This window comes from Polyodon spathula, chromosome 37, assembly GCF_017654505.1.
Source record: "Polyodon spathula isolate WHYD16114869_AA chromosome 37, ASM1765450v1, whole genome shotgun sequence".
Taxonomy (NCBI): Eukaryota; Metazoa; Chordata; class Actinopteri; order Acipenseriformes; family Polyodontidae; genus Polyodon; species Polyodon spathula.
Window position 1 is genome coordinate 2474479 of NC_054570.1, and position 25189 is coordinate 2499667.

Consider the following 25189-nt stretch of genomic DNA (forward strand, 5'->3'; position numbering starts at 1 on the left):
TGTGTATCAAACAACAGATATAGTTTCTGTTTAAATAAATTATTCACGCACATTATTTACAATTATATATTTAAACAATGATTAAAACCGATGCTGGAAGAAATATCATAATGGTTTCAGCTTATTGGTTTACTAAGGCTTTGGTTCCAACCTATCTTATGAATGGTTGTTCCAACATTGCCAGCAGTCGCTATGGAAGCGGCGAGTTAGTGAAATTCGTGTAGTGGAAGTTTACCGTGGTTTTAAATTAGATACTGTGTGCGTGTGTGTATTTTTTGTTTTACACCCTAGTTGTACCTATTAAAAAAAATAAAAGAATGCCGAAAAAGAAACCGTTTAGCGTCAAACAAAAGAAGAAACAGTTACAAGATAAGCGAGAGAGGAAAAGAGGTACGTTTGCATCGTTCACTGATTAGAGAGACATTGCTGTGTGTGTGTGTGTGTGTGTGTGTGTGTGTGTGTATATATGCAAAGGCAGATGCCGGGCTGTTTACTGTTGTCTTATTATTCGCTACCGGAGGTTTCGTGGGGTTGTAAAGGAGTCCTGCTAGGACGTTATATAATAATAATAATAAACAGCAATAAGTCTGCGCATTTCATATTTATGGAAACATCAACAACGTCTCACTAACGCTAAAATGATCATGATCCTGAACGATTATGTACGATAGCCGTCTTCGCAAGCTGCTGCAGGCCTCGTTGGCTCTCCAGTTTGTTTAATTCCTACGAGCAGGCACGCAAGCGGCCTTCCCTTTTATTAGCCTTCAGGCCACGGTCACTCGGACATAAACTAAAGGCTAAAAGTCATTTTTCAGCTGTCTGTGTTGTAGAAGCAGCAGCAGGAGGAGTTAGGAAAGTGAAGTGCATTATTCGTTCATGTTAAAATGGCATCTCTGTTGGTTTTTATTACCAAAAGCACAATTTATTACCAAAAAAACCCAACAGTTTGGCTTCCCTGAACTGGAACAGAGCTTACAATGACATTGATAACCTCCTGCTGCTGCATGTAGTGAGCATGACTGTATAAATCAAAGAATGACGAGAAGGCTACAGGAAAGTCTACCAGGAGCCATACTAGTAGTCGGTATTTCATCTTTGATTTTCGTAATGCCACATTTTTTAATTTGTCAGTTTTTCATGATGTAGTTCAATATGTTAACGTAACATTATTCAGCAGGTTTCATTTGACTTTATGAAGCAAAATGAGTTCATTCGATAGGGTGATGCAAAACTTTTGGCCAGAGCTGTCGGTTTGTCAAAGTAATGTTTTACATCCACATTTGTTACTGAAATGCAGTGCACTGGTCTTGGTTTGCATTTGGTCCAAGTTTCGCCCCTGCTTTCAGGTCCGCCTGATGAGGTGCGCGCCGGGTCCAACAGCCGCAGCGGCAGCATGGAGAGGCGCCGCGAGGAGCACACAGACACCTCCGACAGCGAGTCTGTGTCCCTCCAGGTCAGGAGAGTAAACCAGCAGCCTGGCCCTCGCCGGCCAGGGGAGAGAGGCTACGACCCAAACAGGTCAGTCCTCCACTATGTTCTGAGCGTCTGATTTCACTCGCTTACCAGGCAAAGTTAAAAGTGTACTTTTGTATCAAATCAGAACACGCTGGACTTTATGCTGGCATAATTTTTTGATTAATTTATTTGATTTTCCTAATTCCACTGCAGAGTGCGTATCCTTTATTTTTTGGCTTGAAGCGTTTATCTTGGTACATTTTAAATTGCTTAGTAAATGCTCAGCACCGTGTAAGCTATGTAAGGCTTTTGCACAATTGCTGAACGTTACTTTTTACTTTTTAATTTCGTGAGATCTCGTGCTGCTCCTTTGTGAATTAGGCACGCGCGATACAAGTTAGTGGTACAGTTTGTAGTTCAGTTGGTCGCATAAGCCCCTTTGCTACTGTGCTCGGCTCTTTTCGAACAGTAGAGGTGATCATGTTGTTTTATTAAATGCAGGTACCGGATACACTTTGAGCGAGAGAGCAAGGAGGAGATTGAGCACAGGAAGAAGGCTTCGAGGGAGAAGGTGCTGGAGCCAGTCCGGGATTTGGAGCTGGAGATTGACATTGATGACATCTATAAACCAGGCTCTGGTCAGTTTACCTGAAAAACTTCATTCAAGCTTTGTTTCCAGCGCCGTGCTAACTTACAAGGAATTATTATTATTAACTAGTCATTTAGCAGACGCTTTTATCCAAAACGACTTACAGAGACTAGGGGGTGAACTGTACATCAACAGCTGCTGTTGCAGAGTCACTTACACTAGACCTCGCTTTTACATCTTATCATAATCATTATAGTCTGTATGACCTGCTTTTATCGAAGCGTGGCTCCAGTTGTGATAAAAACTTGAAAAGGACATTAGGTTATTTAAACTGCCAATCTAGTGTCTATGACATTTCATTTTTTTTCATACATGCTGAACTTTTATATAGTCACTGCTCTTTGCACGTCCTCGGCAAAAATAAGTCAGATATTCAATTCAACTGTCTCTCTCCCAGTGCTGGACTTCCCGAAGAGACCCCCTTGGGATTACACGATGTCGAAGGAGAAGCTGCTGCAGATTGAGGATAAGTCTTTCAGAGAATACCTGGAGCGGGTCTACAGCCAGTATAAGCCCACACAGCTTAGCTACTTCGAACACAACCTGGAGGTGAGAGGGTGCCTGGAACTGCTACTGCAGACAGTACTATCCAGCTTAGCCCAGCTACTTCAAACTAAATCAAGCAGGAGAACAGGAGACAGGGGAACAGAGGAGAATCTGGAGTGGGTCTATAGCCATTACGAGACCAGACAGCAAGGAGTTGTTCCAGGAAGGTACTTTGAACCTAGAGGGAAAGAAAGGGATTGAAAGAGGTACGAGGGAGCGAGGAGAGAGGGAGAGTCGACAGCTGGTTCAGGATCACAGAGCTCAGCTAACACGACCATAAGGCAGAGGATAGGTTAGTTAAAAATGCTGGGGGACCAGACAGACAAGACGAGAGCTTTACAGATGGGGTCTTTACTTTGGGCTCTGTGGGCAAGCAGCTTTCGGAGGGTATGTCCTAATGTATTTTTTTTTTAACATCAAAAAACTAAATTAAAAAGCCAAAATATGCTCAATTGTTGTTCCCAACAGACTTGGAGACAGCTGTGGAGAGTGCTGGAGATGTCAGATGTTTTACTTCTCATTACAGACATCAGACACCCGGTACGTGGATTAATACAAATGGAGGATTCAAAATGATTCGAGGAGCGTCAAGACACAGTGTAGAATGGCTTATGTTTCTTTTCTTGATTAATTTATTTGTTACCTACGGGCAACCGTATTGGTTTTCTATTTCAATTCTAAAAAAGAAAAAAAATTCCCTCTCTTTAGCTGTTGCATTGGCTGTTCTTGCCTCTTGTCTCATTTAGTCGTTGCTAAAACTGATACATCCTGTCCCTTTTGTGATGGATACCAATGTACGTTTTGGATAAAATGGGAAACGGAGGAGGGACAGTAAAACAGGAAACGCATGTTGCAGTACAAACCGGCACAGGTTGCTTTGATTTTTTTTCCCCTGCCTAACACTCTCTCTCTCTCTCTCCCTCTCGCTCTCTGTTGCCCAGGTCCTCCACTTTTCCCCTGCACTCTATGACTATGTTACCGTGGAGATGAAGAAGAGCCTCATTCTGGTGCTGAACAAGATCGACCTGGCCCCGCCTGCTCTGGTGGTTGCCTGGCGACAGTATTTCCAGCAGCGGTTTCCAGAGGTCTTCATAGTCTGCTTCACCTCCTTTCCACAGAACAGAGGAGAGGGGAGGGACCCAGAGGATGGTAAGCTAGAAGGAGAAACATTTCTCTACCTGACTCTATTTCTTCTAGTTCTATCCCCATCTTTTTTTATTAGACATCATCCCCCGATTTATTATATAATTCACATTCCATTTCAGTGAGAACTGTGGATTTGTGACGGAATGCAGTTGGATGTGGATCCACAGTAGTCAGTTGTCTGCTTTCTTTTCTGAAAGATATTTTGAAAACCAGCATGGTATTTGTAACATGTTAATACAACGCTTATTACAAACCAACTGGGAATTGAAGCGTGCAGTTGAGTGACAAGTAGAGAGTGCTTGCAGTTTTGCATCCCCCTATAGAATGAACTAAATTTGGCTTCATAAAGTCGATTGAAACCTGCTGAATGATGTTTTTGTTTCACTCCTGTGTTTGTTGGTGATCAGTGTTCAAGAAGCGCCGAAGGAGGAGAAGAGGGGGCTGGGCAGGAGCAATGGGACCGAAGCAGCTACTCCAGGCATGTGAGGCTGTCACTGCTGGCAAAGGTAGGGAGTGGATCCACTGGAATTATTGCATATGACCGGAGGAGAGAAAATGGTTCAGTCTTTGTAACTTATGCTGTACCAAGCATTTGTGGCTCTGTAGGTGCACTATATTGTCATGGTCATAGTGGTGGATATCCTTTTATCTGCAGCCATACAAAGCAAGGTACGGTAGAGTAAGATGATTCCATTTGTCCTTCACGCCTCCATATCTCTCAAACTGAGTTAGTCATGCAGTATACAAGTTACACACAAAAATAGCGGTTGACAATTTATTTTGAACTCCATCTGTGTATGTCCGGGTCTCTCATCGTTGGTACATCTAGTAGGGAGAGTAAATGACCTCTCGTCAAATGCACTGAAATGGATCGGGTGTGTAGAGATCCCACGCTGACCAGCCCTTCTGTTCCCCTCTGTTCCAGTGGACCTGAGCAGCTGGCGGGAGAAGATGGAGCGGGATGCAATGGCAGCCAGGAGTGGGGGACTGGGTTCAGAGGGGGAGGAGGATGAGGAGACGGTGCTAGTGGAACACCACAGTGACGTTGCCATGGAGATGGGAATCCCCTCTCGGGAGCTTTTCAAAGATGGGGTCCTTACTCTGGGCTGTGTGGGTAAGCAGCTTTCGGTGGCTCTGTCTATATCTCTGCCTGTTTTTTTTTGGTTTTTGTTTTTTTGCTTGTTTTCTCCAAAAACAAAATTGAAAACCTCTGATGCGATGGGGGGCATTTGCTGGCCATATTACCACACATTTTACATCTACTGCACTAACTACATTTCTTGCTATCCAGTACTCTATTATTAATGTTATTTTTATTATGAATAAGACCAGTGCAAACATGTTCTGTTTATTTCCAATGCAGAATGACAACTATTCTTCCTGCTCACATTCGTGTTCACCCCCCACCCCCCCACAGGGTTCCCGAACGTTGGAAAGTCCTCTCTGATCAATGGGCTGGTGGGCCGGAAGGTGGTGAGCGTGTCCCGGACCCCCGGTCACACCAAGTACTTTCAGACCTATTTCCTGACCCCGACAGTCAAGCTGTGCGACTGCCCAGGACTCATCTTCCCCTCCCTTGTCCACAGACAGCAACAGGTACAGCCACTAGACCGGGAGTCAATCCCCATTGTAATGGTTTAATTTGTAATAAATTGCAATTAGAAGGTAATTGGAGTTGAACCTTGGCACGCCTGCAGAATTGTAATTGCCGTATAATTGATCGATTTACAGTTCAATCACTTTCCAAGCGTGTTTTAGATTGAGCGAAGGTTCTTCTCATATTTTAGTGATCCCCTTTGTTTGCACAAGCGTTCTGTAGTGTGTTTCTGCATCTGTAGCTGCGATTACTTATTAGCAGAATAAACAGAGCAAGCATGTTAACAAGTGGAACTATTTGCAATTGCCGCAGCATAATTAGAATGGAACCAAATACCAGTGTGATTGTGATTGCAATTTTAAAGCAAACGGTTCTGCTGTAATTGGAATTCTAATTCACCCTGGGTCTAACAGCCACTATGGCTGCTCTTCCCATTGGCTTGAACAATAAGGGCTTCTTCTCAGTTCATGATTATCACAGTGATCGTGCTACAATGCAGCGGTCTGCAATGCCAAAATATTTGGTGGTGGAACAGTGCAGAGCTCTATGCTTATATTGCTGGCAAGGAGAAGGAAGCGATAAGAGGAATCGGTATGTAATTTAGTTACGTTGCTTCACTTCATAAATAGATGGAAGTGTTGACACTAACACTAACAAACCCCGACATGCAGCTGCGGTGATCACTGTATAGGCTTTGATCGCTGATGTTACAGCATCTGTTTCACATTTAACCCACAAGAAGTGAGACCTTCTGCTAGTCAGATAGCATTTGAAAAGCAGACAGATATTTAAAAAAAAAAATAAAGAAAGGAAGTATTTACAGTATAATCGTGAATCTCGAAAAACTACTCGCTTCTAAATCTTTTGTAGTCATTTTTGTATTACTTTAGTATAAATACATGTTCATTTGGATTCATATGATGTTTTTTTCTGACTTTATGTGAACGAAAAGATACACATTTGCCCGTTTTCCCATTGAAAATAGTGATATTTTGAAATATCACTGTCCTGGTCACAAAAGCAAAGTTTGTGGGGAATAATAGCCATTTTCTATACTTTTGAGGCATAAGCAATTAGGAAATAACACTTACTATCCAGGAACAAAAATTGTGTTACATAGTGTTATTGTTGTTGTTGTTGTTGTTGTTGTTAATAACCTCTAAGTATGCCTGTTGTAGATCTTGGCTGGGATTTACCCCATCGCTCAGATCCAGGAGCCCTACACATCAGTGGGGTACCTGGCAGAGAGGATTCCCGTCCAGGAACTGCTGAAGCTAAAGCACCCGGCCGCTGAGGAGAGCCGATTGAAGGAGCGGGAGGCGCCTCTGTGGACTGCCTGGGACATCTGTGAAGGTAAGGGAAAAGGTGGGGGGGGGGGGTAAGCCAGTGTTTTTATTTTTTGGCTTGTTTGATTTCAGGCTTCCGAGCTGGCTTGGCCAAAAAGTTATTTATTTGACATGCGCCTTTATCCAAGGCGACTTACAAGTGTTACAGGGCAGTACAGGGTTACAATGCAAAATTCAGTCTAGTTTACAGTAAGAGCAACACTACTTATAAAATACAATATGAAATTGAATGCGGTCAGTTAGGATTTATAGTTATAGCTGCAATGACATAGTAGAGCAATAGTACATTAGCTGAGGCTCCAGTAACATTGTGTTTGGGTCAGGCAAGTCTAGTGCATAGTAGGGGGTAGATCAAGAGATCGACAAGAGCTGTCTAAACAAACCGTGTGTTTCTCTTGCAGCCTGGGCGGAAAAGAGAGGCTACAAGACAGCGAAGGCGGCTCGCAATGACGTGTACCGGGCTGCTAACAGCTTGTTGAGGCTGGCTGCGGACGGAAGGCTGTGTCTGTGCATGAGACCACCGGGGTACGCGCTGCAGAAAGGTAGGAGAGGGCTGCAAAGATTGAAATATTATCACCGGGACCCATTCATCTTGGTTGATCCTGCTTCCTTTTACCTGATCGCTTCACTATGCTCCAACAGCCGTCAGACCATGCGAAAAAAATAAAAAAGAACCACACGATTCTCATGTGCACTAGTTGTTGGATCAGTAAGAATGTTAGTGAATCTAACAAGAGATGGAAAATAGGATGGGGGGGGGGGGGGGGGGTGTAGAGAGATGTCAAGAGATCAAGAATTATAATATTATCAAACTTACAAAATTATAATAAGAAGAATTTAGCACTTTAAGGTAACAAATCTGGCATTTTATTCCGTAAAAAAAATGTTTTTACCGTGGGGGGGGGGGGGGGGGGGGGGGAAATAATACAGCCCAGCTTATAAGTGTCTGGATCCCCTTTTGTTGTAGTGCACTGGGAGCAGCACCCTGAGACCGCAGAGATCACCGCCCTGCAGGCAGCTCAGAGGCATGACAGCCAGGCAACCTCGGATGAGGAAGAGATGTCCAGCTCGGAGCAGGAGGAGGACGAGAAAGACAGAGATGCAGATGAAGAGGAGGAGGAGGAGGAGGAAGAGGAAGAGGAGGGGCCAAGGGAGGAAGGAACTTCTTCAAAGAAGGCGCCAAAGAACAAAATTCTTAGCTCCAATATGTTCTCGCTGCTGGGAGATGATGACGAGTGTGCTTAATTCCACCCCCCACCCCCCCAGCTACAATGTTGTAATGGCTTCTGGTTGGTGATGTGCGCTAGCATGCAGTGCAGTGTGTTTTTACCCATCTCTTGACAACTGTCCGCCCAGGCTCATGAATAATAAAGTAGCGCCACATTTTGGGGTTACATTTGACTAGTTTGGCTGAGAAAGAGGGGGACCAATGAGGGGTGTAGTTTCTCTAATGCAGCATTGCTTGCTTGTCTGCAAAGCTTCAGTAAAATTGAAAACGTTTGGATATTAAAATGCCTAAGTAAAAAGCTGGTGATTTCTTCCTGGTAAGCTAGATGCTGAAATAGTAAGCCATTGAATAGAAAAGGAGGTAGAAAAGGTCATTCTTAGGCTGTGTGACCTGTCAGTAGACTGCTACAATGCGCTGGTTTAAAATGACAGCTGTGCTGTTTTATTATAAGGTTGCTTTAGAAACTAGTCCGATGGGCATGTTTTGATCACAAGCGGAGATAATAACTGAGAGTAAGTGTCAAAACCAGTGGCTTACTGTCCCTTATTGAAAGTAGAAAAAGTCATAAAAAAAAAAAGAACACCATGTGTTTTAGCAAAGCCTGTGAATATAACCTGTTATACGTTATCCTGGTTCTCTGTGCCTTATTATCTACCTATGAATTCTCTTGGCTAATCTGCAATGGTGGAGGTGTTATTGAGTGAGAGAGCAATACAATTCTGCATGTAGGGTTGCCCCATGATGTTCACCACATTCAGGCTCACTCTACTGCTGATTTTGCAAACAGTTTGAACTAACTAGCCTCTGTACTGTATAACAGAAAAGGCAGTTCCAGATTAGTCTCGCCCAACATGCTAAACAGGACAGAAGTCTTGTACACCCGTCATCTGTGTTCTAAACAGTGTCAGTAACTGGGTCTAGAACAGTGGTCTAGACACTTCTGGAATATGGATTTAGAAATAATCATGGGGCCCTCTAATAAAAGGTAGTTTATTGCCCCCTTGCTTAAAAATAAATTATTCCTGGGACAATCCTAATTAAACTTGATTAAGGTGGTCTCTCCTTACTTCAGCAGTCTTGTAACAAGCTTTCCTCCGGTCTACAGCATTGTCAGTTTGCATATTGTCTCTTCTACCTGATTAATAAATAGGTAGGTGAAAATTGAAATCGTGCTGATGTGATGTAGGGGTTCCTTGTGTTTGTTTTTTTTTTTTTTTAGAGCTTTACGTTATTACCATGAACCTGGGATGACTGAAAGTTTGGAAAGAGACGTCCTTCAATCGGATAACTTCTAGTCCTGTTGTGTTCAGCCTCTGCTTGCTTCTCTTGAAGAACCCCAAAAGAATATAATATTCCGAACAGCACTGCCACCCGTTGACCGCGGATTGTAATTACTTTTTGGAACAAACAAAATCCATCAGCTGTTGCCCTTTGTGCATGGCACCTGTACTTGGAACTAAAGCCTTTCTAGGGAGAGAAGAAAGTCTTACTCCTGCTTCTGCCCTGTTTTAAGATTCTCAGAAGGGAACCATTCCTGTTTGCCCTCGGTTTTGACCAGATCAGCGTAAAGGGTACTAATCTGAAATTTGGTAAAAAAAAAAAAAAAAAAAAAACTACCATATTTGATAGCACATTTATGCCATGTGATGTAAATGTGAATAACACAAAGCAAGCTGCATTGGCTGTGTTTATACAAGTAATCTCTTCTGCACTTTTCAATGATTTATCATTTGGCTCGTTTTACCAGTACATTTATACCTTCGCCCTCTTAAAATCTGGTCATGACTTTAGGCTGGAAAGCATCCTAAAATGCTGCAGCCGAGGAGAGTCAAGCGTGTTTATGTTGGAAGAGATCAATGGAGACTTAATGAGTCTAGTCACTGTGTTCTTGAGATGCTGTCTTAAATATACAGCAATAGCCAAATGTTTTGCATCAGCAAGAATTATAGGATTGAGACATCATTAAAAAAAGATAAAAAATAAAACTAGCTTAATTTAGCTCTTATTTAACATTGTGTAATCAAACTACACATTGATATTGTGATAATAGTACAGTATTTCATTTTACAATTTCGAAATGTCTCATTTTGTTAAGTGTATGGAAAACTACAAAGTAGTATATAATTCTAAAGGTTAACGTAACGTTATTCACCAGGTTTCATTCGACTTTTTGGTTTATTTAGTTTAGACGTTCTATAGGAGGATGCAATGGCTGAGTCCATCAGAGACAATTGGGAGAAAATGAATTTTTCCCCCTTGTAAATTAGACAAATCTCCTGGTTAAATAAAGAATAAAATTAAACTGCACACTGGTGATCACGAAGTGCCGGGAAATGGATTTAAAAACCTCATCACCCATACTTCTAATCTGTGAATCTTGATGCCCTCCCCTCTCTGTATAGTTTAAGTTCATTCCAGATTTGCATTTTGAAAGCGTGCATTCCAAAACCTCTATTCCAGAACTGTTCCTGATTGTACATCCAATAAAGAGACTATTTACTTGGCTTCTTTGCTGAGCGCGTTCTTTGTACTGTCGCTGACTGTCCCTTTGTTGTGGGGATAACTGTTTGAATGACACGCTTCATAACTAACTCAATGAAGCAAACAACACTGGAGCTTTGAGTTGTGTTATGAATTGGGGAGGACAGCTTTTGAGTAGGATTTATTTTTTAAATGCATTACAGTTATGAGTTATGAATTAGTCATTTAGCAAATGCTTTTGTCCAAAGTGACTTGCAGGGACTGGGGGGGGGGGGGGGGGGGTGAGCTATGCATCAGCAACTGTTACTGCAGTCACAATAGGACCTTGGTTTTAGGTCTTGTGAAATTACACACGTGGACATGTGGCAATACTGAGTTCCTTTGTTAAAAAGGTATATTCTGCAATAGAATGAGCTCATTGATGCAACATACAGACGACTTTAAAGCTGAGGGAACACGAAGCCACTTTCTGGTCTCCTGGAACGCGGTTTCAAGCCACTGTCCCTGAAAAAGCAACTTCATGTTCACTTCTCTTAAGAAGTATCAAGCCACCTCAAACCCAGGGAGAGACAAATACAAAAAATAATAATAATCACTCAATGTTGGCGGGAGTAACAGGACCACTCAAGATTATTGCACACATTGTAAAAAAAAAAAATCGATGCCGATGGCATTTAAAGATCTATTTATTTGTGTCTTTGAATTTTACAATGAAAGACAGTAATCGAGTGGTAAAGCCCAATTGTCATTTTCAATAATAGAACTAACAGTTACTTTATGTCTCCACTAGGTGGTAGCAAATCCACATTTGCTACACACTCGTACATACAGGAGAGTGGACCAGTAAACTCGTTTGTGTGTAGGTCCGCCGTGACCAGCTAGGATCAAGTGGTAAAATGTTCCTGAGGTATAAGTAACTCTTTCTCAATAGACCATGTATTCAGTGACGTTGTTTTGCATTCCGTGGTGGAAATCTCCTGTCTGTTCCTGAGAACTGTCATCCCTTTTGAGGTAAAAAAAAATATCACTGCCTCCCTTAAAAACCCATCTCCTTACCTCTGCTTATTTCAACAGACGCAGCTAAATGCACCCCCTTTTAACGGGTGATAGAGAAATATCTTTTTTATTTATTTGTTTTTTAAAGAATATGGAATAAATTAATAACTAGTCTTTATAATAATGTACTTAGTATAGACAGCTATTAATTGGACGTTTGACGTGTTTTTTTTTTTTTTTTTTTTTTAAAAGCTACTATAATCTAAGACAGACTGTAGACCACCCCCCACCCGTGAGCCAAAACGCATTTTAAACCCTGTGTGTTGCAACGCGCAGAGCATTTACTGTAATTGTCAGGTAATAAATAAAGCCAGCGAGAGCTATGGTCACTGTTCTGTGTCACCCTTTGGTCCGTAAACGCGAATGTATTCAGGAAAATGACGTTTAAATGATTTATCGGTTCAGTCGCTTCTCCTTGGGGTACCCCCTCAGCACGACACGCCAGGCTTGGATAATGAGAACATGCGTTTTTAATGATTTAGTTTTCTGAAAACAGCAATTTTCAAACTGAACTCATGCACTGACAGACAAAGGTTGGTCACCAAAATAAATACATTTAAAAAAAAAAATCAATTTTTAATTTTTTTTTTTTTTTTTTTTTATTATTATTATACTTTTGGAATTAAAGTATTCTGAAGCGAAATTACACTTGACAGTCTGAGCCTTTATAATTCAGATGACGTATTGAACCTGCGCGCGTTTGCAAGCCAAGTGTATTTGAAAAGAATCAGAACGGGTCATATAGATAATAAAACAGACAGGCATTGTTAATAATATTTCAAGAGGTGCAATGTGCAATGTGCAATGTAACACCGACAAGATTGCTTTTTTTTTTTTTAATAACGAATGGCATTTTTAAATCGAATTTCCACCCACCTTCCATATTTCTAACAATAACAATCCGTGTGTTCAATTGCTGGCGGAGTGCTTGCAGGGCGCCCCTCAACTTAACGATGCACCTGGGGTTTGCTTGTGGTTTTATGGGGTACATTTTTCAGGTCTCTGGTTTGAAAACTAGATTTAAAAAAAAGGCTCCTTGGACACATGCCACAAGCTTGTATGGGTTAGGGGAGCAGGTGGGTATATAAGGTTGGTGTTAATAGGTTGTTTTTTGTAGTTTGATTTGCAGACTGATAGTTTTTTGTAACCTGCCAGTGCAATGCTACCCACTCTGCAGATGTGACTCGCCAGTGACAAATATAGAAAATTGCCATTGGAAGAGCTGCTTACTCTTAAACGCAGATTTGAATGGAAATAATTATTTATTTGTTTGTTTGTTTTCTGTTTAGCTCGGCAATGAAAAGGTTAACAGTGTAGTTTAGCTGATTTGCTACAGGAATTAAATGCAAGGTCTCAGAGGTCTGATTGGCGTGTGCTCCATCTGGTTCTCTTCAGCTGTGTCTGGTTTGCAGCCGGTAACCTTCAGGATATAAATCAATATAATTGATTACAATCAGTGTAACTTTCTCATATGAAGTCGTCCCGCTGCACACAGGTACTGCAGATTACAAACGTATTTGACGTGCATTTTGATACAACTCCAGGTTTAATGTTACCACGGGCTTACCGGACCAATTGCAACTCTCAGGAGTGTTAACACAGGCTTACAAATCTCACAGTGAAATGACTGGCCTGAAGGTGTATATAAATGGGAGCTCACTCAAAGCTGTTAGTTTCAACATGGTCTTGCTAGACCAGCAGCCGTAAGGTTGAATTTAAATTTTAAGCTCCAAGTGACCCTATTTTTGCACAAGCATCCCATAGTGTTTAAAGATACCGCAGAAGACACTGGCTGGGTCTAGTTAATAAACGTGCAGTCACTTGCAGGGTTGTACGAGTAATGACCATTCTAGTGACGCCCCCCATTGGAACCCAGTAAAATTAGCAGGAACTGCGCAGTTTCACCTAGAGTGTAGATATGGCACTATGAATCGTCCTGACGCGTAAAAGTGCTCATGACCTCTTACCGTTGAAGGTGAATGACTCGGCATTTTAAATGAGTACGTCAATATGAGAGAGAGAGAGAGAGAGAGAGAGAGAGAGAGAGAGATTGATTTTATTTCTAAAATGCTCCGTTTGGAGACGGAGTGGAATGAGTCTTTGAAATCACTGAATTATTGATAGGAATAGGGAATATGACCTAACCAGACAGAATGATGGAACCATTTCCATTAGAAGGAAACATGATAAGATGATTATTATTAATAAACACAACACAAGATAAACCCTCCCATAAAACATAAACATAATATATATAAATAAATTATATATATATATATATATATATATATATATATATATATATATATATATATATATTAAAGTCCTAGACATTGTATTTTTCTACTTTGATGCATTATGAGCATCAAATCAACAGTACGAAGATCACTCTTGAAATCAGGACTTGAAGGATGTGTTGCAGTAAGAATTCCTCTGTTTAGAGAGGGCAACAAAACTAAAAGGCTAAAATATGCGCAAGAACACAGAAATTGGACTGTGGAACAATGGACAATGTCCACCGATGGACAACGACACCTGTGCCTTCTGCCAGTCCTGTTGTCAATTCAACGAGTGTCTTTTCTATTAAATTTTTTTAAAAGTATTATATTCAAGGGCTGTAGTCTCTCATTTCTGTAATTATTATTATTATTATTATTATTATTATTATTTTTTTTTTTTTTTTTTTTTTCTTATTGTAAATTAAAAATTAGACAATTTAGTTTAACTTAACTGTAATAAATCAGAAGTGAATGGTTTCTTGGAAGAAGTACAGTACCAGTGAAAAAGTCTTCTTCATTGCAAATCAGTTTTCAAGATAACTAACACTTGGGAACTACCCCTATTGAGACAGAACGTGATGGGGAAATAAAATAATGATCTATGGTATATTTTAAACCATACTACAGCAGCCCATATTATATATATATATATATATATATATATATATATCTATATCTACTTAGAGAGAGAGAGAGAGAGAGAGAGAGAGAGAGAGAGAGAGAGAGAGAGAGAGAAGGCTACCTCAGTGCCTGTAAAAACAAGGATCATACTAAATTAGACCATGAATTATAGGTGAGTAATTATTTGTGGAATATAGGCTACAATTTTTTTGATAAACTGCTGGAATGCATTCGCTTTGGGCCCTGTGTCTGTCCAGTAAGGCTCTGGCTCACTGTGACCCTGTGAAAGGATTACGAGGATAATGGATAAATGAACTGATAAAGCGAAAAAAAAAGGAACTGGTATTTTTGGGAGAAGTCTTTCAGCTAGGCTCAAGTACTGTAAAGATTGCTTTCTGCCTGATTTGGTGTGAATTAGACACAGCCTTGAATACTGACCCAACTTGTGTGGGCTTTATTTCTCCTTGGTATAAAATGCGGAGACCGGCTAAAAAACAAAACAGACAAAAAACAAAACTAGACTGCCAAAATCCTTGTTTATCCACGGTAGGGGATCTCTTAGTTGCTGAGGCAACCCGTTGATGCCAGCCGCAGCCTGTGACAGCTGCCACAGCCGCCGACAGTCCTGCCTCAGTAACACAAGTGAAAGTGTGGACAAAGGATATAGCTGGAGAAGAGGCGAGACCCGCTTTCAAACCTGGGAACTGTACTTATTAACAGCTTCCAAAAAAGATAGAGAAGAAGGAGGACGGGGTGTTGCATTTGAAAGGTAAGGTAATTATTCTTTTGTACGCGTTTTAAAAAAAAAAAAAAAAAAATTTTTCTTTTGTTTAAGAAATAAAACCTGTTGCAGCACGTTTTAAAATATTTTCACGCAAGTCTGGAAACAACAAAACGAAGGAAGCTGCCTTGTTAAGCTGAAGGGAGTAAGCTAACCACACTCTTTAAACGTGATGCTGAAATGCGTCAGACTTACCCATTCCATTGTGAGATTTCGCGTAAGGTTTCAATTATTTCATTATTGGTTGATTCGTTTATGAATTTTCATTGGGGTTAGGGGGAGATAATCCTAATAGATAATTGCACTTCAAAGATTTGATAAGAAAGACTTTTAAGTCCATGTACAGTAGTCCTGTTATTTGAACTGCCTGGTCCCATTTAAGTCGGATGACAATCTTCTGATATTTGTGTCCTTTGGACTTGTAAGTACTGCAGCACATTCTATCAGTAGCCTGCTATAGGGTAGCATCCAGCTTTCTGTCGTAAATGACTCGCGTCTTACCGAAATAATGCAGTTAACACATTTGCTTCAAATCTGTGTCCCTTCATCGCATAGAGATGCTACTTTGCTTCACGCAGACGGGATCAGTTTAGTTTAGAAATGACACGCTGCGTTGAACTCCGAAGCAGTATTTATGGTATGGTAGTATGGCACCTGGGCAGAAACTATTATTATCACCTGGCGTTGTAAGTTGTGCAACGCGATTGAGCTGTGCAAGTACCTTATCTTGTTTGATACGGTTCTCTGATGCATCTAGTATATTTATATTTAAGATACAAGAAGACACAAACTAACGCGATTCTATGTATAGAATTAACTTATTTAGCTGATGAAACCTGCAGAATAATGTTACATGAACATATCGGATTGCATACCGCGCTGTAGTTGTCCATACTTAACAAACAACTGAAATGCAATGGAAAAATGTGACATTTCGAAAATCTAACATGAAATACTGTACTACTAATACGGCTTGCAGTAGACTTTTGCAATTTCATTTTGTAGTTTCTTTGATTGATGTTAAATAAAATATCTAAATTATGTTCATATATATATATATATATATATATATATATATATATATATATATATATATATATATATATATATATGATATATAGTATATGGATTGTCCTAAATGTATGGTGTACAAGACACCCACAGCTGTACAAGACAATTTTTAAAGTGGGGGTGCTGAAAACCATTTAACAAAACTGTAACCCCTGTATATGATAGAAGCCATGCAAATCCAATAGGGTGCTACCGCACCCCAGCACCCCTAGTTCCAGCGCCCCTGGTAGAAGACCAAGTTGAGGTGTTTATAATAGCAAGGGGATGGTTGTGCACACTCAATGCATCCTCTAGCTATACATATTATATGACAAGAGCTTGTGGCTTGACTTTAAGGTCATAGAATTTAATACAAAGAAAAAGGTTAGTTACCTGATGCTTACTGACATGGACAGAAAGACCCAAGCTGTGTTACTTGTGAAGATTGTTTGCCCAAACTGTATCGTTATTTCATGCCAATCAATGGGACCTAGATTTCACTTATTAAACAGCAAAGAATAAGTCATTTAAGTAAAAGGGGCTTCTGAACAGGTTAAAGTAGACTATATAGAGTGTGTCTCCATGCCTGGCCTTAATGATTGTTTTGGTTCAGCATTGCTTAGCTTTGTAATGTTGCTGTGTGGTTCATCATGCACGCTGTGTGTTGTCTATGGAAGGAGCTGATCTTTACAAACATGCCTAGTTGCAATATTATGACTGCCATGTATTTATAGTCTAGCCCCACGGTACTGTAATTGCTTTCCATGCTATTGGACTCTTGTTTGTATTCGGAGCACTGCAACATTGAGACTTGAGCGCAGAATCAATATAGCAGCATTCCCCAAGAGAAAACCACTTGGCAATTTTTACAGTCTTTTTTTTTTTTTACTTTTTTCGCAGTGCAGTCACCATCGTTAAAAAAAAAAAAAGAAAAAAAAAAAAAAAAAACTAAGACTATAAAATAAAAAACTATTGCAATACTGGTAGTTGCATAATTGATCCCAACTCTTTCTAAATTGAATATGCCTGTCTTTTGCTGACACCATGGCCAATCCATAATTTTAAATGATAATATTAAATTTTATCTGAATAACACTAAGGAAACCGGTGTCTATTTGACTACAAGTGCTTCTGTTTTGGGGAAAGCAAAAACACCATCCAACTTGAACTGTTACGTATCATAATAAAAGGGCATCTAAACACCTCAAGCGGTTGCAACACAAGCATGGATTGTTCTTCTGTCAGAAACCAGGAGTTGGTTTAAGACTGAAGGAAACCCTTTTGAAACATGACCCTTAGCATCTTCAGGGTTTTATATTACTCCTTAAAGAAGTGTGAAGGATTGTTTGACCTCGCCCGGTGCTGGATTGTTAAACGATTGATGGTGATACAAAGTGTTCTTTGGCTGCCAGCGAGCCCTTGCAGTGTCTCAGCTGTCTTGTGTCTGCTCTCCTGAAACAGCTGTGGAGATCTCGGCTTCCCAGGAGCAGCCAGAGCTATGGCATTTACTGGAATACCCGGCACATTCCCCTCAGACTTACTGTACCCAATTACTGAAGTCTGTGCATGTGTCACAAGATTTCTCAAGCATGCAGTCAGGATTAAATTCCTGAGCGGTGAGAATGAGTTTCACAGTGGTTCAAGTGGTACCCATAGCATATCCCCAATTATAAAAACAAATCTTCAATGGGCAGCTCTTGAATTTTCTTGGTGGTCCCCAATTCACTCCAAGATGACATGGCTGCAGACTTCCACTGTGAGGTGACATGAACACTGTCTGAATTTCCTCCATAGAATGGTTGCTTTTTGATTGTATCCAGTTACCAAAGCCAAATTTCATCATTCAGTGTGCCATCAATCTTTAGAAGCTGTCTGATGCCTCTGTTACACTCCTCCTTAGGAGAAGCCTGGTTGTTTTTCAACCAGGTGCAACAAATGTGTCGAGTCGCATGTTGATAATGCAGTATTAAGAGCTTCTGTATTTGAGTTCAGAATGCTGGATCCAGAGGTCATGGTCATGTTTTTTCTTATTTTTATTTATTTTTTATTCTTCAGATATTACTGAATACAACAGAACAAATGATCTGTTCAAATCAAATGTCATGCCCTGATATGATGACATACCAATATGATTACATGGACTTGCATATTGTCATGTGGTTGGGCAAATATTTTAATACAACGGTGTAAAGTTGTCATTTTTACGTGGCAGAGCAAGGGTGTTATCTTAAAGAGTTAAGCATGTCTTTTGGTATGGGTTGGACAAGACAGGATTAACATTTTTTGGGTGCAGTCTCAGGGCTAGAAAAAGATTAATCTCGTCTATTGGGCCGTGACTGTGTCTCTTGGCTGATCTACAAAGCAGTCCAAACAGATGATCAAGTTTGATAGATTTCTAAGTAGAGGTTTACATCATGTGAAGATTATATCATTAGTCATTTAATACCAGTTGTCCAACCAGTTTAATAAATATGCTCCCTCACACCCAAAGAGAAGGTCCCGCCGGTCAAGGTTAGACTTGAGGCAGGCATGGAGATAGCACTGCTCCCTCATCCCCCAGTAAAAGTGGTAGTCCCATCAGGGCAAGTATAGGATTGAGGCATGGAGACTGAGCTGGTCCCTTCCTCCCCCCTGCTAAGAGAAAAGGTGCGCCCTCCAGTCCAGAGTAGGCTTAAGGAATGGAGACTGAACTGTTCCATCACCCCTTAAGAGAAAGGGTGCTCCCTCCTGTCAGGCTTGAGGCATGGACTGAGCTGCTCCCTCCCTCATCTCCTAAGAGAAAGCATGCTCCCTCCTCTCCAGGGCAGGCTTTAGGCAATGAGACAACAACCTGATCAACAACCTGATCAACAAACCAATCAACAACCTGATCAATCAACAACCTGATCAACAAACCAATCAATGACCTGATCAACAACCTGATCAACAAACCAATCAACAACCTGATCAATCAACAACCTGATCAACAAACCAATCAACAACCTGATCAATCAACAACCTGATCAACAAACCAATCAATGACCTGATCAACAACCTGATCAACAACCTGATCAACAAACCAATCAACAACCTGATCAACAAACCAATCAACGACCTGATCAACAACCTGATCAACAACCTGATCAACAACCTGATCAATCAACAACCTGATCAACAAACCAATCAACAACCTGATCAACAAACCAATCAACAACCTGATCAAAAACCTGATCAACAAACCAATCAACAACCTGATCAATCAACAACCTGATCAACAACCTGATCAACAAACCAATCAACAGCCTGATCAATCAACAACCTGATCAGCGACCTGATCAACAAACCAATCAACAACCTGATCAATCAACGACCTGATCAACAAACCAATCAACAACCTGATTAACAACCTAATCAACAACCTGATCAACAAACCAATCAACAACCTGATCAACAAACCAATCAACAACCTGATCAACAACCTGATCAACAAACCAATCAACAACCTGATCAACAAACCAATCAACGACCAGATCAACAAACCAATCAACAACCTGATCAACAACCTGATCAACAAACCAATCAACAACCTGATCAATCAACGACCTGATCAACAAACCAATCAACGACCTGATTAACAACCTGATCAATCAACAACCTGATCAACAACCTGATCAATCAACAACCCGATCAACAAACCAATCAATGACCTGATCAATCAACAACCTGATCAACAAACCAATCAACAACCTGATTAACAAACTAATCAACAACCCGATCAATCAACAACCTGATCAACAAACCAATCAACAACCTGATCAACAAACTAATCAACAACCTGATCAATCAACAACCTGATCAACAAACCAATCAACAACCTGATCAACAAACCAATCAACAACCTGATCAATCAACGACCTGATCAACAACCTGATCAACAAACCAATCAACGACCTGATTAACAACCTGATCAATCAACAACCTGATCAACAAACCAATCAACAACCTGATCAATCAACAACCTGATCAACAAACCAATCAACAACCTGATCAATCAACAACCTGATCAACAAACCAATCAACAACCTGATCAATCAACAACCTGATCAATAAACCAATCAACGACCTGATCAATCAACAACCTGATCAACAAACCAATCAACAACCTGATTAACAACCTGATCAACAAACCAATCAACGACCTGATCAATCAACAACCTGATCAATAAACCAATCAACGACCTGATCAACAACCTGATCAACAAACCAATCAACAACCTGATCAATCAACAACCTAATAATTACCTAATCTACAAGTTGATCAATCAACAACCTGATCAATCAACAACCTGATCAACAACCTGATCAATCATACTGCTCAACAACCTGCTCAACGACCTGATCAATCAACAACTTGATCAATAAACAACCTAATCAAGAACCTAATTGACAACATGATCAATCAACAACCTAATCAGCAACCTAATAACACAACCCTCAGGCAACGCATTGAGAACACTTTAGAATTCATAAAGGTAAATATATTTTTAAAAATTAGCACAAAAGCCTTCCAGCGGAATGTATACATTATATATTATTTATTTATTGGACAGGGAGAATATAGCACTTAACATTTATGTCATGTCAGAAGAAGTATTGCACCCAGATTTAGCTATGAGCTAATTTTCATTGGCGGAAGGGAATATGATCGAGCATCAGATAATTGTACAAGGAAAAAGGAAATCGAAAAAGAAAAATAAGGATACAGAGAGAGAGAGAGAGACATCGCAGATGAAAAGATTATTATTATTATTATTATTATTATTATTAAAAAGCAAGAAGGTTTTTTCGTATAAATTGCGTATGAGAAATCAACAAATCACAGTTAAGAATTTATCAAAATCGCTATAGATCTTGCCATTTTTTCCCCATGCATATAATGTACAGCATAGAAAAAGTTAAAAAAACAAACCTTTTATTTATGTTTGACAAGAGTACTATCTTCATTGTTGAGTTAATTTGTCATGCCTCTTGTTATAACAGAAATCATTTTGCTCAATTTGAGCAGCCAAACCACACAAGATGACTGTAAAAATAGATGACATCCTGCACAGAACATATTAGCCTATATTCGTACATTTCTCATCTCAAAACAAATGGAAGAGCTTTAGTCTAGCAGCACGCATGCAAAGCTTGTGTTACCTCTAGCTACTGTTTCCCAGTAGGTTACCAGGGCATAATCGATCAATGAATGTTCAATTGGAAACATAAAGCCATGGCAATTCATAATCCATTAATCAAGTCATTGCTGCATGTGTAAAAGAAAGACTGTTTTGAGTGAATAGGTTTCTATACCTTTAAGACCACGATGGCAGTGCCCTGCACTTTATCTTGAATTCCCGAATGGGAGTTAAATTTAGCTTGTGACAAATCTGTCTGCCTTAGGTAATCTCCCTCTCTCTCTGCCCTCGCTCTCTCACTCCTCTCTCCTTTCTCTCTCCCTCTTCCTCTCTCTGTTCAAATACATGCTTTTTTTTGGGGGGGGGGGGGCATACAAGTTATACAAATATTGCCAACGTCAGGTGCAATTTTCTTTCTAGCTTTCCCATCGCCCTCTCTTTTGTCGTCTCCCTTCTGTGTCTCTGCTCTCTCTCTCTCTCTCTCCCTGGGTCTCCCTCCTTCTCACAAGCCCTGGTTTGGAATGTGTTGCTGACTGGGTGCAGAAAAGGCTCAGACCAGGAGCATTGGAGGAGAAAGTGTCAGGAATTTAACCTCTAAAAGACCTTCATTAAGCCTTTTCATTGGACTTGAAGGCCTCTACCACCTGAGTATCTCTTTAGCAGAAGCTTGCCTGTGTGGAATGGCTCTAATTGGCAGTCTAATTGGAAGCTTTTCCTTGTAAAGAGATAATATCAAAGCTACAGCACTGCAAGGAGGTGAGACCATAAACAGGGATTCCTTGAAAAAAAAAAACCTTCTTGTACATGCTTTATACTACTGTATATGGGATTGTGAATGATAAGGTTATGGATAATACTTTAGCATGGAGTTTCTTTACTATGCGTTACCTAATTTTGCTGTCTTTTTACTTCAGTAAACTTATATAAGTGCTTAAAAGGGGCTTTTCGCAAAAGATAGTGAAATGAATCCATGCTGTCAGCTTTATTTTGTCTAAACTGGTCGGGAGAGACTCAGAAACAAAAGTAAAAGCTTTGTCTTGGTCAAGAGCGAAGAGAAAAGAAGAAAGGAGCCAGAGCTGTCCTTTCACTCGCTGACTTATTCCTTTAAATTCAAGCAAGGCCGAGTTTTCTTATTGAACACGCCGGGTGCCATGGCAACCCCAATCATGGAAAGCTCATCAGTATGCAGTGATACGCTCCGCTGGCTCCCTCTGAAATTTAGAATTGATTTTCAAATCCACCTTCCAGCCTGCAGGAGCCCTGAAAGGCTGTAGTCTTAACAATTAACCCTAGCTAAATGATTGCAGTCTATTGTGGATTGATGGGTGTTGAAACCTAATGTGTGTGTTTGTTTGTTTGTTTTTTTTAAATATGACCTTCAGACATTGTTTCCAAATGTGACCTGATTACTTTCTGCTTTTATTTTACTGCACAATCCCAGGCTAATAATTCAATTCCCTGAGTACTTCATTATTTGATTGTACCTCCAGGACAGGACTGGCCTCCCTGAACGAAATAACAAACATGTTTGTATGCTATACCCTAAAACACCTGAGCAACCATTCAAAAAAAGTTAATTACCTTCCTTTAAAGGAGGACCTGATATTATGCTGCTTGCGCTAGCAAGGGCAAAAGAAATATATTTTCAACCCTTGTAGCACTGCTTTAAGAGGGCCCAGTGATAATGTTGCTAAGGTTAATAATCCTTGGTTAGCACGCCTATAAAGATGGAGTGGGTGGGGATGGGTTGGTGACAGGACGAGACGGGACGGGACGGGACAGGACAGGGAGCAAGGGGCGGGGGCCAGTTAAAATGTTACAAGTGCCACAGTAAGAAATTGATTTTAAAGCTTTGATTAGCATTGCTTTAGAGGAACATGAGGTATTGTTCTTTGTAAACACTTTTAGATCCTTAGTCGATCAAACATGCTGTATTGTGTGTAGAAGCCAACTGTACATATCTCAACTAGGACCTGTAAGTTACACTAGGAATTACATGGGCATTGCAGAACTGACTACAATGAATCTATATATATTTTCCAAACTGTGTCTCCTATAAGAAATCAAATACAGTTTTAACTAATGGTAACTCAACCAATAAAATAAATTTAACTGTGCCTGTCTGCCTGCTATTGATTCAGTCTGGGTGGGGGGGGTGTAGGGATTAGCTGATTTTACTCCCCCCACCCCATCAAAACCTCATACATTATTGATACCAGAGCCAGGAGAGGATGGAGAAAGAAAGAAAGAAAGAAAGAAAGAAAGAAAGAAAGAAAGAAAGAAAGAAAGAAAGAAAGAAAGAAAGAGTGAGCGTAGGCCACAGAGATTCCTACATTTATTTTAGCAGGAGAAGAATAACAGAGCAGCAAAGATATGCACAAATTAAAAATAAAAAAAAAAAAAAAAAAAAAAAAACTTGATGAACATAAGTTATATATTTGATTTAACATCATGTAATCAAAGAAACTACAACATGACATCGCTAACGTCTACCGGAAGCCAGAACAGTGGTATTAGTGTTAGATTTCGAAATGTCACATTTTTCAGTTTTTCATTAAGCATATGGGAAAACTACACAGCGGTATGTAATTCGATATGTTAACGTAACATTATTCAGCAGGTTTCATTCGACTTTATGAAGCAAAATGTGTTAATTCTATAGGGGGCTGATGCAAAACTTTTGGCCATAGCTGCACACCCTCAAATTATGATGTGAGTAACTAACCCCAAATTATGATACACAACTGGAGAAGTGGTTTCACTTGCTATATTAATTTTAAAAAGCCAGACAAACATCCTCCATATACCTGGAGACTACCATACACTACAGATGTATAACTGTAAAGAAGGTACATGTCAAGTTTAAACACTATCTGTCAGGCAGTTCTATAGATACTGTGTATTTAAACCATACATACGGCCGCCTCCACTATATCTCCCGACTGGAGAGTAATAATTCTGGGTTGCTCACAAGGTCACAAGGTCGCTGCCTAACGAGTACCAGAGCTGTAAATATTTAAAAATACTTTGACGTGTCAGCCTTAAGACTCACACCCACACACAAGGTTGCTCCCTGCTTTAGAGCTCGCTGTTTCGGTCAAGGCTGATTTATTGTCATGCACAAGGGGGTGGGGCGGGGGGGGGGGGGGGGGGAGTTGGGGAACTTGTTCCAAGGTTGTTCCCACTGTCAGGACACAGGCATTGTGGCTAATTAGACCTGTGATTGAAGCAATATAGGAAAGATCTCTTTAAGTGCCCTCCGTCTCTGTTCTCTGTCCTCGGCCCCTTGACTACCTTGTTTAGGTTTGTCTTGGCAATCTGCAGCTGTTAGTTTATGATGTTTTAAAGCGTCTGTAGCTCTATGCGTGTCGTGCAATTTCATTCTTCACAAATATTGCAAGTGTGCAGTTTTGAAAGAAACACATATTATTGTAAACATGTATTTAAAAAAAAAAAAAAATTGATATCTGGTACTGCAGCTGGTTAAGGAAATTTCTGTTTGCAATTCTTGCTTTTAGATCTTCTTACACTTCCCTCGGTCGCCTGAAGGGTGAAATTCTCCCCACCCCTTCAGTGGCTTCTTTCCTGTCGATAAGCAATCAGCTGCTTCTCCTAATGACTGACATGCTCAGTAATGCTCTTCTCTGTACTCTCTGCAAAGCTGCAATTTCCTTTTTGCAGTGCAGTGGGCACAGCCCAGTAGGAGAGCGAGGTAATTGCTCTGATGACTTCAGCTGATCGTGCTATTGAACACGTTACAGTTTCCACCTGTTCGCTTATCAGGCGAATGTATCCCAC

The 25189-nt window shown here is 40.3% G+C and overlaps 2 protein-coding genes across 2 annotated transcripts in view; both read left to right on the forward strand.

Moving 5' to 3' along the window:
• The first annotated feature begins 186 nt into the window (after window positions 1-186).
• gnl1 (guanine nucleotide binding protein-like 1) lies at window positions 187-9959 on the forward strand. The gene is made up of 12 exons (XM_041235438.1): window positions 187-390; window positions 1347-1518; window positions 1957-2093; window positions 2502-2653; window positions 3119-3190; window positions 3592-3799; window positions 4204-4302; window positions 4722-4910; window positions 5214-5392; window positions 6572-6746; window positions 7141-7281; window positions 7707-9959. The coding sequence occupies exons 1-12, from the start codon at window positions 318-320 to the stop codon at window positions 7982-7984; spliced, it is 1875 nt and encodes a 624-aa protein (XP_041091372.1). The 5' UTR covers window positions 187-317; the 3' UTR covers window positions 7985-9959.
• A 4793-nt stretch (window positions 9960-14752) lies between these two features.
• Window positions 14753-25189, forward strand: part of LOC121304346 (discoidin domain-containing receptor 2-like) — a 42499-nt gene continuing 32062 nt past the window's right edge. Inside the window, exon 1 of the mRNA XM_041235434.1 lies at window positions 14753-15173. The gene's annotated coding sequence lies outside the window, so the exon portion shown is untranslated. The remainder of the gene's footprint in view (window positions 15174-25189) is intronic.